General features: G+C 38.7%; 1 protein-coding gene across 1 annotated transcript in view; it reads left to right on the top strand.

The window, feature by feature from the left end:
• Positions 1–16,089, top strand: part of nav3 (neuron navigator 3) — a 46,774-nt gene that overhangs the window by 14,645 nt on the left and 16,040 nt on the right. Inside the window, exons 6-12 of the mRNA XM_077709570.1 lie at positions 2,658–2,726; positions 3,383–3,525; positions 6,812–7,841; positions 9,308–9,423; positions 12,422–12,530; positions 13,134–13,364; positions 13,828–13,947. Coding sequence (XP_077565696.1) covers positions 2,658–2,726; positions 3,383–3,525; positions 6,812–7,841; positions 9,308–9,423; positions 12,422–12,530; positions 13,134–13,364; positions 13,828–13,947 — 1,818 coding nt within the window. The remainder of the gene's footprint in view (positions 1–2,657; positions 2,727–3,382; positions 3,526–6,811; positions 7,842–9,307; positions 9,424–12,421; positions 12,531–13,133; positions 13,365–13,827; positions 13,948–16,089) is intronic.

Genomic DNA, 16,089 nt, shown 5'->3' with positions numbered 1-16,089 from the left:
ACCATTCCGTAGCTGGAAAAGGAATGAAAGCGAACGCCATTAGAAACGTGAGAGCTTTTGACGGATCAGTGTTTTTGGTCATAAATGCGTGTCATGGCGTAGGTTGGTCGGGGCGCAGCTGTTGGGCATTCCCGACCCTGACAACAGGTGTAAAACGTTAAATGAGTTTAGATTTGATGATCTTTGCTTGAAGGACAGCTTAAAATTTAAGTGGGGGTTTAAATTATACCTTTTGTATTCAGAGCAGATGCTGGTGGATTGCTGGGAAATTGATTTTCCACAACAGTTGCCCGTTGAAATTTACACAAATTGTCATTGTTGTACCTTTTTAAAAAAATAAGTTTTTATTCATCATTATTACATATAGGACAATATGAAATATCTTTAATGACTTATAGTAGGTCGCCGTTCTTTTGGTTGCCGGTCTTTTACTGTTTGATATATAAGTACGGTTTAATATCTAAGTACTGTTTATTATCTAAGTACTGTTTAATATCTAAGTACTGTTTAATATCTAAGTACTGTTTAATATCTAAGTACTGTTTATTATCTAAGTACTGTTTAATATCTAAGTACTGTTTAATATCTACGTACTCTTTAATATCTTAGTGCTCTTTAATATCTAAGTACTGTTTAATATCTAAGTACTGTTTAATATGTAAGTACTGTTTAATATCTAAGTACTGTTTGATATCTAAGTACTGTTTAATATCTAAGTACTCTTTAATATCTAAGTACTCTTTAATATCTAAGTACTGTTTAATATCTTAGTGTTCTTTAATATCTAAGTACTGTTTAATATCTAAGTACTGTTAAATATCTAAGTACTGTTTATTATCCAAGTACTGTTTAATATCTAAGTACTGTTTAATATCTAAGTACTGTTTAATACCTAAGTACTGTTTAATACCTAAATACTGTTTAATACCTATATACTGTTTAATACCTATATACTGTTAAAAACAGTAGATATTTAGATATAAAACTCTCTCTCATGAATATAATTTTAAGAGCTGGTTTCAACAGTAAACTCTCTGTCACCATTGGACCGGCCACCAAAAGACCGGCGACCAAACGTCCAGTCACGCGTGAAAATTTTGCCTGCGCTGAAGATCTCCGGGCGATTTGACAGGATTTCCAGCGATCAAATAATGCCTGGCCCATTTACAGAAACATACACATCTTACCCTCATGCGTTCGGTATGCTGTACTTACACTTGAGCTATGGTGCTGCTTTCTATAGACAGCACCTGCTGGTCTTGGCTGCTGTCTCTGGGGTGAGTCTGAGATGCGTGGTGCTCAAAGACGGGAGCTCCCCATTCAGACCCAGTTAGATTGTCCGGAGCCAGAGAGAGCTTTTACCCTACTTGAAAAAGGCTTTGAAGCCGAAATGTTCCGGGCGAGACTAAAGGAACCTTTGGTTTCGCGATCTTCTCGTTTGCCCACTGCTGTGTCTCATGACAGGAAGAGCCTCTTGCCTTGTGGGAGCGCCAGCAACCAGGTCAAGCCAGATTCTTCTCCTCGGTATGATTCGGGTCGTTTGCCTGTTTGTGACTTTAAAAATTTGATGGATGGGCCGGGTCAGAGCAAGATACGATAACATATAAAAAAGTGCATCCGTTAACAGTACATATGAATTATAAACTGAAAAAAAGGACTAAAGTATTAACATACTCATCACTCATCCTTAAAGTAAAAAGTATAAAGTACAAAGTCAAGTAAAATATATTAAGAAATATTAAAATGTCATTTAAAAAAAGATTGAAGGGCTGTAAAACACAAAAAAACAAATACAAGTGGACAGAGCTACTGCCACTGGCTCCCGCGTGACGGCGCCATCTTGGGGAAAAAATAATAATTTGGACAACCTTGGCGGGCCAGATTAAAAAGCCTAACAAGCCGTATGTGGCCCGCAGACCGTAGTTTACCCATATCTGGACTAGGGGCTCTTTGAGTACAACTATCTGACCAAAAGCACACTTTTTTGGGCAAATTTTTCATCTTTTTCCTGCACCAATTGTGTTATTTCTTCCTGATTCGTGTGCCTTTTGACCTTCGTCCATCACACAGTTCTAACATGTTGTTTCTTGATTTTTCTTAGTGTTTTTAACGCAGCTTTGAAGGCCCTGACGGCCCACCAATGGTCTGTTTTATATATATTTGGGGAGGCATCAAAGTATTCCAATGTAACGCAGTAAGAATGAAAAAAGCCCTTGACTAGTTGACTAAGTACACAGTAAACAAAAAGCCTCGACACCTGGCTGTCACATTGCACGTAGGATGATGAAAGCAAAGCAGCGTTCCTGTTCATAAAACTCTCTAAATTAAGTTTACTGCTTCCTGTCAAAGGGCCGGAAAGCATTGGTTGGTTCCCATCGACGTGAATGACTCAGCGTCCTGGTCGTAAAGTGTGACTGCAGCCGCGGGTATTTTTTTGGTTTTGTTGTTCAAAGAAACCACCGGAAAATTGATTGTAAACATTCCTGGAATGTGTTCAATAAAATTGGTCATGCTCTTGTGGTCAGAATGTGAATTTCTTTTTAAAAATGTGCAATATGCACCCTCGTTTTCGGTTTTTATTGCATTAAGACTTGGATACATTCCTCTTTTAACTGAGTTTACACTCCCCTGATGTTGTTTTTGTTTTTCTTCCTCAGTCTCACAGCGCGATATGCAAGTCCTCCGGGCCACACCGGAATAGGTTCACCACAGAAGAAAAACACGAGGTAAGACAGATTTTATTTAAAATATTACCTTTGCAGTTTGTATGTGCTCCCTGGGCTTGTGTGGGTTTTCTTCAGATACTCCTGTTTCCCCCCTACATTCCAAAAACATGCATGGGAGGCTGAGTAGACACACTAAATTGCCCCTAGGTATGAGTTTGACCGTGGCTGGACGTTTGGTTGCTGGTCTTTTGGTCACCGGTCTTTTGGTCGTCAGTCTTTTGGTCCTTTTTGGTCGTCAAATGGTGACAGAGTTTACTGTTGAAACCAGCTCTCAAAATTATATTCATGAGAGAGAGAGAGAGTTTAATATCTAAGAGAGAAGTTTAATATCTAAGAGGTAAGTTTGATATTTAAGTGAGAAGTTTAATATCTAAGAGAGAAGTTTAATATCTAAGAGAGAAGTTTAATATCTAAGAGAGAAGTTTAATATCTAAGAGAGAAGTTTCATATCTAAGTACTGTTTAATATCTAAGTACTGTTTAATATCTAAGTACTGTCTAATATCTAAGTACTGTCTAATATCTAAGTATTGTTCAATATCTAAGTACTGTTTACTGTCTAAGTACTGTTTAATATCTAAGTACTGTTGAAACCATAGGTCCCCTACCCCTACACTAAAGGGTACTACTTACTCCTGTTTTTCTTCTCCCCTCCAGGTTACCGGGACCCTCCAGGGTACCCGCTGCTGGCAGCGGGGCCTCCAGGAGTTCAAACTCGTCTAATTTGAACCGCCGCAGTCAGAGCTTCAACAGCATCGACAAGAATAAGCCGCTCCAGTACGCCAGTGGAAATGACAGAGGTGAGGATGTGCTGTTTTTGTTCCATATCCACGGTGTGGAAATGAAAATGCAGGCAGCCACTGGATGGCACTAATGATTCAGATGGCTGAGTTACAACTCTGCTGAATCATGCCCGGTTATTTTTGTTTTGAATGCTATTTTCACTTAATTAACTCTGTTACTTAACTCAATTAAAAACAGAAATCAGATGAATACATAAAATAACACCATACAGAGCTGCCAACCCCCGTTGACCCCATTCCGAAGTGTACCCATGTCCTATTTTTGGTGTATTTCCAGATTGAATGTGATTCACGCTGTAGTATCGATATATAATGTAGAAAAAAATAAGCACAGGACAATTTAAATCAAACTGTTATTATCATGTTTATACATTAATTGAATTATTGTGTTTTTGCAAATTATATATATATGTATATATATATGTATATATATGTCTATATATATATATATATATATATATATATATATATATATATATATATATATATATATATATATATATATATATATATATATATATATATATATATATATATATATATATATACATATATATATATATATATATATACATATATATATATATATATATATATATATATATATATATATTTATATATATATATATATATATATATATATATATATATATATATATATATATATATATATATATATATATATATATATATATATATATATATATATATATATATATATATATATATATATATATATATATATATATATATATACATATATATATATATATTTATATATATATGCCTCGATAGATATAGATATTGATACCTCGATATATGGATATATATCTATATCGGTTGCCGATCTCAAGTTTTCGCTTTGATGAATTTAGAGGAATTTTGTCCGACACGTGCAACCTCCAATTACATGGTTTATAGGGTAGAGGGGGCTTGGATGAGAATCCGTCCCGCCATCTGTCCCACACGGGGAGTGCCAGGCCAAAAATACGGGCCAGTCATTAAATGAAAGTCATGCTTTGATTATGAGCAGCACAACAATCGAGGCAGCTTTGCCGTTATCATGCAACATTTACTTTCCGCATCAAAGGCCATGTGTTTTGTGTAAAGGGTGCGGCTGGATTAATATAAAGCTGCTGATTCCTCTGCTTTACATTACAAGTATTCTTACACAAGGGATGCACTTCTAACTGTGGGAGAAAGCCTATATGACTATAGCCATGTCCTATAAAAAGAACTACAAATAGTAGTAGTACTGAATTATAATAAGAGTTGACAAGGAGGAATCAACGACCTAACTCTGCATCGATGACATTTCATTTCTTGGCAGCCCTGCAAAAAAAAGAAGGGAAGGAGGCGAAGGAGGGGGGTGAAAAGTCTGTTGCCTTGGTAACAACTAAGTCACTGCACAGCGATGAAAGGTGGCGGCGCTGCGAAAGAGGCCAGGGGAGGGGGGGGGGGGGGGTTGACATAAAGGGAGGATGGGGTTTTATAAAGATGGGGTTCATTTAGCTAATACTTGAACAACATGCACAAGGACTTTAAAGACAAAGGTTCTACAAGTGTTGCCATGTCCTAATACAGACATACTTCCATATGTAAATTTGGTTTTCCTGAGTATTGACCAAAATCACATGGAAAACATTTCCAGCTCAAAGTTGTTTTTTTGTGAAATTAAACACAAAAAAACGAGTTGCAAATTGTTTAAGTTTGATTTATTTAAGAAAAGGACAACACATATTAATGGAAATATACATAAATTTGCAATATTATAGCCAAAGGCTAATTTTCTAATTTATTCCCAATGGCAGGATTTAAAATAACCAAAAATATTTCTTTTTTTATGCTGACAAACAACAGACTTGCAAAAATGATCATGTATAGGAAAGCTTTTTCTTGCAAAAATGGCCATGTATAGTAAGCCATTTTCTTGCAAAAATGACCAAGTATAGTAAGCCATTTTCTTGCAAAAATGACCAAGTATAGTAAGCCTAAAGAACACAGTTTTAGGTGTGCAATGCATTAAAACTGATAATTTATACTATATATACTCAGTAATAGTCTATATCGTCGCAGCATATGATTTTTATAGTCCCTTAATGATGCATTTATGCAAACTCACCCGCGAGAGGAAGTACTTTTTGTGAGAACTTAAACTCTCCAGCAAGCGTGTTTGACAGCCTTAGTGAAGCGTGTCACATGTAAGCCTGTTAACGTGCCTCTGTGCCATCCAAGCCATGCCAAACTTTTTTCTGCTATGCCTAAAGGAACGTTATAATGCGAGAAGCAGCGGCTGACTGTCCGAACTGACATTCCGACAGACATCCGGTTAAAGGGTGTCGAACTTAACACTGTCAACTGTGACACTTCAACCCACGCGCACAATTCAACTGCAACAACTTTTATGTTGTGCATATGGAGTAATTTGAGAAGGCCCACGGATATGGTGCTCGGACTTTTAGTCACCGGTCAAAGTACTGTTGAAAATAGTAGATATTTAGATATTAAACTCTCTCATGAATATAATTTTGAGAGCTGGTTTCAACAGTATTTAGATATTAAACAGTACTTAGATATTAAACAGTACTTAGATGTTAAACAGTACGTAGATGTTAAACTGTACTTAGATATGAAACAGTACTTAGATATTTAACAGTACTTAGATATTTAACAGTACTTAGACATTTAACAGTACTTAGATATTAAACTCTCTCTTAGATATTAAAAGTACTTAGGTATTAAAATGTACTTAGAGATTAAACAGTATTTAGAGATTAAACAGTATTTAGATGATAAACAATACTTGGAGATTAAACTTTATTTAGAAATTAAACAGTACTTAGATATTAAACAGTACTTACATATTAAAAGTACTTAGATGTTAAACAGTATTTAGAGATTAAACAGTATTTAGAGATAAAATAGTATATAGAGATTAAACAGTATTTAGAGATTAAACAGTACTTAGATATTAATGTACTTAGATATTAATGTACTTAGATATTAAACAGTACTTAGAGATTAAATAGTATTTAGAAATTAAACAGTATTTAGAGATTAAACAGTACTTAGATATTAAACAGTATTTAGAGATTAAACAATACTTAGATATTAAACAGTATTTAGATATTAAACAGTACTTAGATATTAAACAGTACTTAGATATTAAACTCTATCTATCTATCTCTCTCTCTATCTATTAGCAAATCCAGAATGAGTGACACTGTATGTCCTAATGTAACCATTATGTAACTTGCTATAACAACATTTTTTCTTCTTCCAGATGCAATGAGGAGCATCCCAGTAGCCGGCAGCATGAATGAAAGTAGTGGAACTGTTCCCACCAGCCTAAGTGGGCAGCAGCTGGCCTCTGCCATCCCCTCAGCCTCCACCAACAAGTCCTGGCGGAGCAAATCTATGAACCTCAAGCACAGCGCCACTTCTTCCATGTTGGCCAGTCCCACCAACTCACCATCACCACAGAGCCAGGAAGGTCTCCATCCACACGGTGTTGACGGTTCCAAAACAAATGCCTCGCCTCATAGATCCATGCTCGAAAAATTCCGAATGATTAATCCTCGATCGGCCTCTCGGGTATCGCCATCCATGGCTGAGATGTCTCTACAAGAAGAGGACGATATGTCTGAATACATCGAGGATAGACTAACGCCCACGGGCTCAGTATGCAGTATCAGTAGCAGTTCTACAGTTAAACAGATGCCCTCTAAGACTACTACATCTTCTCTGAGTGCCAAAACTTCTCATACCTCATCTTCCTCGTCATTTTCCAAGGGTGCTTCAACCACTTGCAGGTCCACATCCAAAGACAAGGAGGACAAAAGTAAGGCCGTCAACAAGCAAGTCTGCATCCCATCCAAAGAGGAACGAGACTCTTTTACAGACTCGGCAAAAAAGACGTCTAAAATCGCCAGCCTTGTACCCAAAGGAGCAAAACAAGCAAAGAAAGACTCTTCGGGTTCTAGTGGTATCCCCAAACCAGGACTTAAAGTCCCATCTACTGCTTCGGCAAAGTCCCAAAGCCAGACGGGTTTAAACAGTTGCACCAACCTACGTGGAGTGGACACAGAGCGGGTTAAACTCACAAAAGGTAGACAGACCGGCGGTTTCTACACGCAACGCTCGGTCGGGGCTCCAGAGGCCAAACAAACCAGCATAACCTCCTCTACCAGTACCTCAGCACTGTCTGCATCTGGTGGGGTGTTGACAGCGGGAGGCAATGGTGTTGTTCAACTCCCACAGCAGCAACAACACAACCGTCCCAATACTGCTACTGTGGCTCCCTTTATGTACAGGTAAGACTAATTCTGAATTATTTTACAAAATTATATTCATGAGAGAGAGAGAGAGTTTAATATCTAAGTACTGTTTAATATCCAAGTACTGTTTAATATCCAAGTACTGTTTAATATCCAAGTACTGTTTAATATCCAAGTACTGTTTAATACCCAAGTACTGTTTAATATCCAAGTACTGTTTAATACCCAAGTACTGTTTAGTTTCCAAGTACTGTTTAATATCCAAGTACTGTTTGATATCCAAGTACTGTTTGATACCCAAGTACTTATTAATATCCAAGTACTTTTTAATATCCAAGTACTGATTTATATCCAAGTACTGATTAATATCTAAGTAATGATTAATATCTAAGTACTGATTAATATCTAAGTACTGATTAATATCTAAGTACTGATTAATATCTAAGTACTGATTAATATCTAAGTACTGATTAATATCTAAGTACTGTTTATTATCTAAGTACTGTTTCATATCTAAGTACTGTTTCATATCTAAGTACTGTTTCATATCTAAGTACTGTTTAATATCTAAGTACTGTTTAATATCTAAGTACCGATTAATATCTAAGTACATTTGACCGGCAACCAAAAGACTAAATTCACTGCATGAAGTTAATTCATGTTTGTTGGCTCCCTTATTTTTATCTATTTTGAAAGAATACCAACTCAAGGATTGTAACTTTTGTGGCAGCTATGTGGGAATGGGGCTTGCAGGAATTATCACTATCAGCCGCAGAAATGGAGTAAAGGTGCATTTCAACTAATCCCTTACCTGTGCTGACTTCTGTGGGCTTAGTGCGGTTGTTATATCAGCTCTCCAACTCTCACTTTCAGCATCATCCACACACAGCGAAAGTCGGTTTTAGCATTAAGTGGAAAAGCCTACTGCTGTGTTGCAATTTCCTTTCATTTGCTGTCCAAATTGGCCAATTTTGTTGGTCCCTTTTTAGACTTTTCTCCCTTTCTCCCACTTTAAAAATCTTTGCAGTTCTAAGCCTGTGTGTACATTTGATTAATGTCCTACCCACACACAATCAAAATGTCTTCTCTAACTGCTGGCTGAGTTGTAAACGACCTCATTTATACAAACAAAATGCTTTCAGCTCTTTTATAAACGTTTCTATATCATTCCAAATGGAATTACTATTCATTTTAAGGAAGGGTGCATTTTACTTTGGGTGATTGGTTCTATTTCTGCACTGCACGATTTCATATGAAAAAAAATGCTCATTTGTTCAGGTAAGGTATTTTATCTGCAGCTTTGCAGGTGGTAATTTTCTTCACTTTGTCCTAGTGTGCGTCCATTTTGTCTGTTTTTGTGTGTGTACTACACCATCCTTGTCACCAAAGTCGAACTCTGATTGTACACAAAACCACGTTTGTGCACGGACACATCGTCTTATTTGATTTTCTCAGATCTGCTTTTTCTAACCGTTCAGTATGATTTATATTTGCGCCTGCAGGACGTTATCAGAGAATGATTGCACCACCATGGCCCCGGCCGACCCATGCCTCAGCCCCACCAAGGGGGAGCTGGTCTACAGCAAGACAGCCAAACAGTGCCTGGAGGAGATATCAGGTATAGACACAACTAGCATTTTTGCCATTGTCGCACCGATACTTTTGTATTCAGTGTTTTGCTTTGGTTAAATCTTTTCAAATGGAATATTGATTAGCTTTCCTTTTGAGTAAGGAGGCTGTGCCATATCATTAAATTAGACAAATTTAAGGGTGCAGGATCAGACTCTGATGCGACTTCTACAAGGAATCTGGGAAGGTAATGGGTGTTATCTATAATCCTTATAAAGTGTGATTTATAGGTGTGTGACTGTGTGTGTGTGTGTGTGTGGAGAAGGTAATTACCTATCTTCTCTGTAAATTTGGTGACAATATGACCATGGGCTTGGGAGCTATTGAACAAAATAGGGGCTAATAACAGTAAAAAAATTAATAATTAATAAATGGAATGTAGTATCGAAAAACCAAAAGGTTTTTATTAAACATAAGGTAATTACCTATCTTTTCTGTCAATCTGGTGCCAATATGTAAAATTGCTTGGGAGCTATTGAAGATATTAGGTGCTAATAACAGTAATAAATTAATAGTTTATAAATGGAGTGGGTTGCTGAAAAAATAAAAGGTTAAGGAGAAAATTATTACCTATTTTTTCTGTAAATTTTGTGGCAATAGGTGCTAATAACAATAATACATTAATCTATAATCCTTATAAAATGTGAGTGTGTGTGTATGTTAAGATTCTTTTGCTACGTTTGTCCAAACCGTGCAATGTAGAGGGTTGAAATTTTTTATGGTGGCCAGAAACAGCTGTCAGATCCCAATAGACGAGTGATTGAATTTCAAATGCAAACTCCATTTTTTATTTGTTAAACAATCATTTTTCAATGGATTTTTTTAATTAGCGCACCAATTGTCTTTTAGTTCTCGATTTGCCGGTCCCCCCTGCTTGTTTATTCCTATTTGGGGACACATCCCACATCCTCTCTCCCCTGGTCACGCTGTGTCACGAAGGGAAAAGGTCAGCACTGACATTCAAGCACAGGGAGCATCTGTGGCTTTTTGTTTACACCCTGGCGGCTGCCGTCATCTTTGACAACCCGCACCGCACCATGGTGTCAACACAAAGCCAATGCATGACCAAAGAAACACATTTTTATTTGGCGTTAACGATGAACTCTCGTTTTATTCGCGAGATGTCATTTCAAGAACTGTTCTTGTCGTGAAACATGACAGAAGATCAAAACCTGGGTATGTTTGAAAATAGGGGTGATCAAACTTTTGGGCAAAACAACAACATAGAGACAGATTACGATTTGCAGCATTTTATGAACCCTGCTGTCCATTCAAATATAACAAACTAGCCATTTTTAAACACATACACAGCACTTATTATTCTAATAAAGCCCACAATGATTAATGAGTAATATATTGGTTCTGCGGTCTCAATGTTAATCTGCGATAAGTCAACGGCTTTCCGTTAAGCGCCTCCATTAATTAAGTTTGACGGTCGGTAAAGGGGCAACCAGCTTACAGGTGCGTTCTCGAAACAATTGAAAATGGAGGAACAGCAAAGTGGGAGGGAAGAAATATAGGCAGGAGATAGTGAGAGAATGCAATAGGGACGTATTAGAAGGAAAGGAGGATGCTAAACAGTGAGCACAGTGCAAAAGAGAGGGAGAGATAGATGTGTTAGTCCTCTCTACCGGCTGCATTTCACTCTCTACCGCGAGGAGGGACGCAGCATCACGGCAGCAGAGAGGGAGGAAATATAGAGCGATGAGGTGCTAATTAAGGGCAACGAATGAGGAGAAGGAGGAGGGCGAGATAAGAGTGAATGAAGTACGACTACCTTATTATAAGGGAGGAAGATTAAGAGCATATGAAGAGGATGGCCAGAAAATGAAGGGACGTATATCGACTTGCTTTGGGGGTTGAGAACTGAAGGCGGTGAAAACTATGAGGACCAGAGAAGAAGCAGTGAAGGAGATAAGTGGTGATATTTGATGGAAAGCATGGCGCAAATGAATGGATCTGAACTCTACCTGTTTAGCTGAGAGGGAGTGTTTTGGTAGCCATTGATTTCAAGCTATAGTCAGCTACAACAGCCTGGATGAATGTACTTTTTAGCTGATGGGTCAAAACAAAGGGTTTCAGTGATGAGCCATGAAGAGAGGTGCTGAGTTCTCAGTGTATCAGGTCGGTAGCCCGACCCGGCGCCCTCCCCAGACCCTCCCAGACAACCTTAACCTACGACTCAAACAGCGTTCCCTTACTAACTTGACTCTCCACGACGATGCTGAGCAACGAGTTTACGCCTCAGAGCTGGAAAAGCAATCCCATCGCCTATCCCAAAGGCAGAACTCGTCGGTATACCCGTCTTCGTCACGGCAGGCGGGTGGAAGCTGGCAAGGTAGCCCTAAAAAGGAAGTAGCAACAAGAAGCTGTGCACCCCGAGCTCGATCTTTGTCTTTATCGCTCACTAAGATGCTCTCACAGTCGGAGCATTCGCTCATTCCTGTGCCTTGGCGTTGTACTACCGCTGGTGGAAGGTCCCAGCGAGCTTCCTATGGTGGTCAACCGCGGGCAGAGCCTTCTCACAGGCCTAAAGAGCAATTGGGAACCAAGGAGGAGGATGAGAAGGAGTTAAGGAAGCGAGAAGGTAGGGAGAATGATGGTAGCTATTGGGCTGAGGAGGAGGTTTTGGTTGGAGCGCCTCGTGAGGGAAGAGCTCAGCTGGATAAAGATGTGATACTCACTATGGTGGGGAACCTGGAGCAGGTGCTTCACAAGGAGCCACGCCCACGTAAGTCGGCGTAGACGCCACATGGATTCCTTAGCTGTTATATGTGATCACCATGACAACACTGTATATATTGTTGTGTTGTGTTGTGTAATATATTGTTGTGTTGGATTGATGGCTCTCTTTTTTAAAAAGATTCCTGACCCCTGCCCCTAATGGGACTTGCTATGACAAGTGCTGGAAAAACTGCATGTCAGACTACTGTTTTTCTTGCGGGAAGAAAGTGTGAGGTATCATGAAACTGAACATGTGTCTACAGGAGAAGACCCAGAAACTAGACGGGTAAGAACGGTGAAAAACATCGCTGACCTAAGGCAGAATCTGGAAGAAACCATGTCTAGTCTGCGGGGGACGCAAATCAGCCACAGGTATTATCCAATTCTGATTATGTTTACTTTTTAGAACACCCTCATTTAGTTGGTTCCTCCACCATGGAAGTTTTCGGCACTTTGGACTCACAAAGCTGGGTTCTAATTTTACTTCGCGTTGGCATTGTTGCCAAGTTTGCAACCATCCAAACCTGCGGACCCCTACCTGCGTTGCCAAATCTCAACCGGGTGGAGAAATACATCTATTGTTTACAAAGCTGCCAGTAGTTATTTTGAGAAAGCCTTCTGTTGCTAATACTTTTAAATGTAGCCACTAAGTTGGCAACAAAAGATCATTTTAATGAGATTGGATTACCGTTAGGAATGTAGGATTCGGCTCTTGTTAGTGCAAGTGTAAAATTCCGAGCAGATATATAGCTTGAGATACAAGACAAATTTTGAGATATGAGCATTTAACACACAAGCACTTTGGGAAGGTCACACACAAACTGAAACAGCAGGCAGCTGTTTACATCTTTTTTGATAGTTGACCTTCACACAGGAGTCGACCTAAAACGACAGCTGTTTCGTCTTGGAAGTGTCATTTGAGTCCATAGGGCTGAAAATTGGAAATATGTTCACCGTTCATTTCACTCTTTGCAGCACACTGGAGACCACCTTCGACACAACTGTAACCACTGAAGTTAATGGGCGGAGTCTCCCCGCCCTGGCCAATCGCTCCTCCCCAATGGCTTGGCGTCTTGGCCAAACGCAAACACCACGTCTCCAGGCAGGCGAAGCGCCCTCTGGTGGTTACCCTGCAGCCAGAGAGGACACAGCAAGTGGTGGTTCCGCTACTACAAGCCGCTACAATAGCCATTCTGATCCCTCAAGGTTTGTGTACAATGGGGTCGGAATAACACTGAAAAAAATGCAATGCTCTGCCCAGTGCTCGTAGATATCTGTTATACACAAGAGCAAATTAGATATGATTTTTAAACCAATCCTACATTTTTGAAATGCATGAAATAGTTTCCGAAAATTGGCATGAAATTACGGATGATTGACATTGCTGTTTGATTGATGGAGTTAAACATCCGTGGGATTAGAGACAAATTGCTAAAGCAGGTCAGAATAGATAGGTGATTTTGTCATATAATTAGCTTAATTAGTCCTCCAGCTCATCCTTCACATGTCCTATGAGACGTATTTGATTTCTATCTGTGCTCAAATGCCAGCCATGTGTTTTAGTTGTAATCATACCAAGACATTTGATTTAGAAATATCACAGTGACAGTGTAAAGACTTTGATTTTACTCTCTGCAAGAAAATGTAAGTCAGACGTCTCTTTTGACAGATATCTAACAGATGGTGGTCTTCATTTGTATGCACGGAATGCCGGCCGAGCATCCGACTCGGCTTCTTCTCGAGAAATCTCACACAGAGGAAGCAAAGAGATCCAAGGGGATGTAGACAGGTAAGGATGAGATCTATCAATCACAGTAGGCTACCTGTTTTCCATCAATTCAATTCAATTCCTGAAGCTCTGTTTGGTGGAGTGTTGTTTTAAAGATTTGTTTCCTCACAAAGAAGTACTTTAAAGCAAACAGTCGTGCAATTGGAGTTGGAAGTCTTTTGTACAGTGTTCCCTCGCTACTTTGCGTTTCAGCTACCGCGGACTCAGAGTTTCGCAGATTTTTTGGGAAAAAAAAATACAAATATTACAGTGAAACAACATATTTTACATTTTTTTTGTTATAACATGAATTTCACTCTCTCTACACGTATTCTATATGGTGTACTGTATACAGGGGGGTAATTTATTTTTTTTAAATGTAAAAAAAAAAACATTATGCAAAAAATTATGCATCAAATCACTTCCACTTTTATTTGGCAATGATAGAGCATGTCAATCATGTTTGTTTGACTCCATTCCACATTTTTTAGCCCTGCCATAATTAACCTGCACGTCCGATTGTGCCTCAAGTGGGCCCGTCTTGGGTTGGGTGATGGATTAAGGGGAGGAGCAGAGGGATGGGGAGAGAGCATGGCTGTAAGAGTGAGCTCGTCCTTTCTTATTTCCATTTGCTCTCGGCCGCTTCACATCTTGGAGTCATCTCGGAGGCAGGATCGTGATCGACACCAGGTTTTGCTCTTCTTCAATATAGTCATAACTTTTTATAAGTAGAGCCGAATCCTTGGCTTGTTGTATACTTTAATGTAATTATAAAACAATACAGGGGGACATCTGATTAATGATATATACATTTGATTAATTTGGGATCTCTGATGATTATCTTGCAAGAGAGAATTCATTCTGACATCAAGCAAAAACAACAGCTGTAACAATCATCGCATATCAGGTATTCAATAATAACAATTAAAGGCGGAACTCAAAAACAACTCTCACGTTTCACGATTTACGGCAATATGCGAGTAGTCACGAAGGTTGTTGGATAGCGATCATGCCGGCATCAGCAATTTCTTAAGCGTCCTTCCAGGTCTGCATTCTGGGGTAAAGGTCAGTCCTATCTTCCAGTAAACAGTCCTTGAAACGAGGACTCAGTGACATATTACCATCCCGAGTTCGCCCCTGACAAATTGAAGAAACTCTTCTACAAAAATGATTAAATGCACACATATATATGTAATAGTTTTACAGAATAACTCCAACAGTGAAGAACTGCATCATTCTGCTATGTGTGTCTCAACAACATGTTTTTTCACAAAATATTGCATCTAAAGTAGTAGTATTTCTAGGTTTTGAATACATAACATACCTTGTTTGTTTAGTTTGATAGAAATAGGCTTATTTTTTTAGTGTCAAGCAGTTCACGTTCAATTTACACAACAAAATATTTATCAAGAGTCAAATTATGGTATGATTACCGCTGTCTGCCTTTGTGCTGTTAATAGTGTTTTCCCTCATTCTGAACCGGCTGGAAGGACTCGAGTAAGCGTGCTGAATATTGCATTAGATAATGTTTGCATGGCTGAACAAAGTCATACCGAGTGTATAGTATGAATGAATGGGCAAATGGACACACTATTCTCTGACTTAGTCTTCAGGAATTACGTGGGAAATCCTATATTTTCGCATGTATTTTTATCATATCGTCTCAAAAAGTATATGAGGCCAATACCCTCTGCGGCATTTCCTCTGGAAATTGCTGGCTCATGCTTAATTTAAGACACTGTGACACACAACTCAGGTTATTGAGTTCGCCAATGTGACGTTGCTATGGAAAGTCTTTATGAGATAAAATGTGAGGTTTTTTTTTGGGGCTAATCCAAACTTTTTTTTTGTTTTTTTACCCCTTTCTCCATTATGGCGCCGTTTATGCGACAGCCAGTGGCAGTAGCTCTGTCCACTCTTATGTTTTTTTGTGTTTTACAGCATGTTTTACATGAAAAATTAGAGGGAACATTGACATGAACCTGCTTATGGCAAGTGGGATACTGGTGTGCCCATAGCCAGCAATGATGATGTCACTCATACTGGTACTCAGTGTGCTCAGGGAGGTTGTCTTTCTCCCCAGACCAATGAAAAATTTGAAGGAACATTGGTTAGGAGTCTTTGTTAATATGTTCTGGTTGGTTGTGTAAGCCGTAATTTTGT

Source organism: Stigmatopora nigra, chromosome 23 (genome assembly GCF_051989575.1).
Source record: "Stigmatopora nigra isolate UIUO_SnigA chromosome 23, RoL_Snig_1.1, whole genome shotgun sequence".
Lineage (NCBI taxonomy): Eukaryota > Metazoa > Chordata > Actinopteri > Syngnathiformes > Syngnathidae > Stigmatopora > Stigmatopora nigra.
This window is presented reverse-complemented; position numbering and strand designations above follow the sequence as displayed.